The following is a 1,391-nucleotide window of genomic DNA, read 5'->3' as shown; positions in this document are numbered from 1 at the left end:
GACAGAGAGCGCGAGGGACAGAGAGAGCGAGGGGGTGAAGCTCACCTCTCCTCCTCTCCCTCCAGCATCTTGCGGTAGGCGTTGATCTCCATGTCGAGGGCGAGTTTGACATCGAGGAGCTCCTGGTACTCATCCAGTTGGATCTGCATCCGGCGCTGCATGTCCGCCATCTCCCTGTCCTTGTCGTTCAGCAACCGCCGGCTAGTATCCCGCTCCCTCTGCAGAGCGGCCTCCAGCTCCTGGATCTTTGCCTCCTTGCCCGCCACCTGTGGGGGTGGGGGTGGGGGAGAGGAGACAGTCAGGCTGGGTCTGAGCAAAGACACCCCCTCCAACCCCAGCCAACTCCCACCGCCAGGCAACGCCAACACGCCATTCGGCCCGTCCATCGCCAAGACGGGAGGCCTCATCCTGCCCCTCTCCCACCCAGCCCCGTCGCTCAGGGACTCACAGCCGTCCATTCGGCCCGTCCATCGCCATGCCAGACGGCCTCATCCTGCCCCTCTCCCACCCAGCCCCGTCGCTCAGGGACTCACAGCCGTCCATTCGGCCCGTCCATCGCCATGCCAGACGGCCTCATCCTCCCCCCCTCCCACCCAGCCCCGTCGCTCAGGGACTCACAGCCGTCCATTCGGCCCATCATGCAATCGATGCAGCCCCCCCCCCCCCCCCGTACCTGGTTCTGCAGCTGTTTGAGTTGCCCCGAGAGGGTATCGAGACGGAGTCGGGTGGACGAGAGCTCCTCATGAGCTGCCCCAATCAGATTGCTGTTCCTCTCGGCCGACAGCTTGGCGTTCTGGAGCTGAGGGGGGGGGGGGGGTGGGGAAGAGACGCACACACGGAGGGGAGAGAGTGACAGAGAGACAGACGATCACATTAAATCAAGAATCAATCACAGATTCCTGTCTCAGAGTAACAGCAGGAGGCCATTCAGCCCCCTCCCTCCAGCCCATTCCACACAGGAACAGGAGGCCATTCAGCCCCCTCCCTCCAGCCCATTCCACACAGGGACAGGAGGCCATTCAGCCCCTCCCCCCTCCCTCCAGCCCATTCCACACAGGAACAGGAGGCCATTCAGCCCCCTCCCTCCAGCCCATTCCACACAGGGACAGGAGGCCATTCAGCCCCTCCCTCCATTCCCAGGCAGGGTGATGGGGGGGGATGCGGGCGTGTCCCCGAGCCCCGGGACCCCACCTTGGAGTTATAGGTCTTCTCCAGCTCCTCCTTGTAGAGCCGCACTTGGTCCTCGTGCTGGCTCCGCAGATCGTTGAGAGCATCAGAGAGTTTACTCTCGTACTCCCGCTGGCGGCCGGACTCGATCTCCACCAGCCGCGACTCGTGACGCCGCTTGGTCTCCCGGATTTCCTGGGGAGGGGCGAGAAAACGCACTCACT

General features: G+C 63.8%; 1 protein-coding gene across 1 annotated transcript; it reads right to left on the bottom strand.

Moving 5' to 3' along the window:
- Positions 1–6: 6 nt before the first annotated feature.
- Positions 7–1,368, bottom strand: LOC122545093 (prelamin-A/C-like; the record flags this gene model as incomplete). Its single annotated transcript, XM_043684268.1, has 3 exons — positions 7–266; positions 674–799; positions 1,192–1,368. Coding segments are annotated over 3 exons (528 nt in total), but the record flags the coding sequence as incomplete, so codon positions are not given.
- Between the last annotated feature and the right edge of the window lie 23 nt (positions 1,369–1,391).

This window comes from Chiloscyllium plagiosum, unplaced genomic scaffold (assembly GCF_004010195.1).
Source record: "Chiloscyllium plagiosum isolate BGI_BamShark_2017 unplaced genomic scaffold, ASM401019v2 scaf_100123, whole genome shotgun sequence".
Taxonomy (NCBI): Eukaryota; Metazoa; Chordata; class Chondrichthyes; order Orectolobiformes; family Hemiscylliidae; genus Chiloscyllium; species Chiloscyllium plagiosum.
Note: the sequence above shows the minus strand (reverse complement) of the source record. Positions and strands in the feature narration are given on the sequence as shown.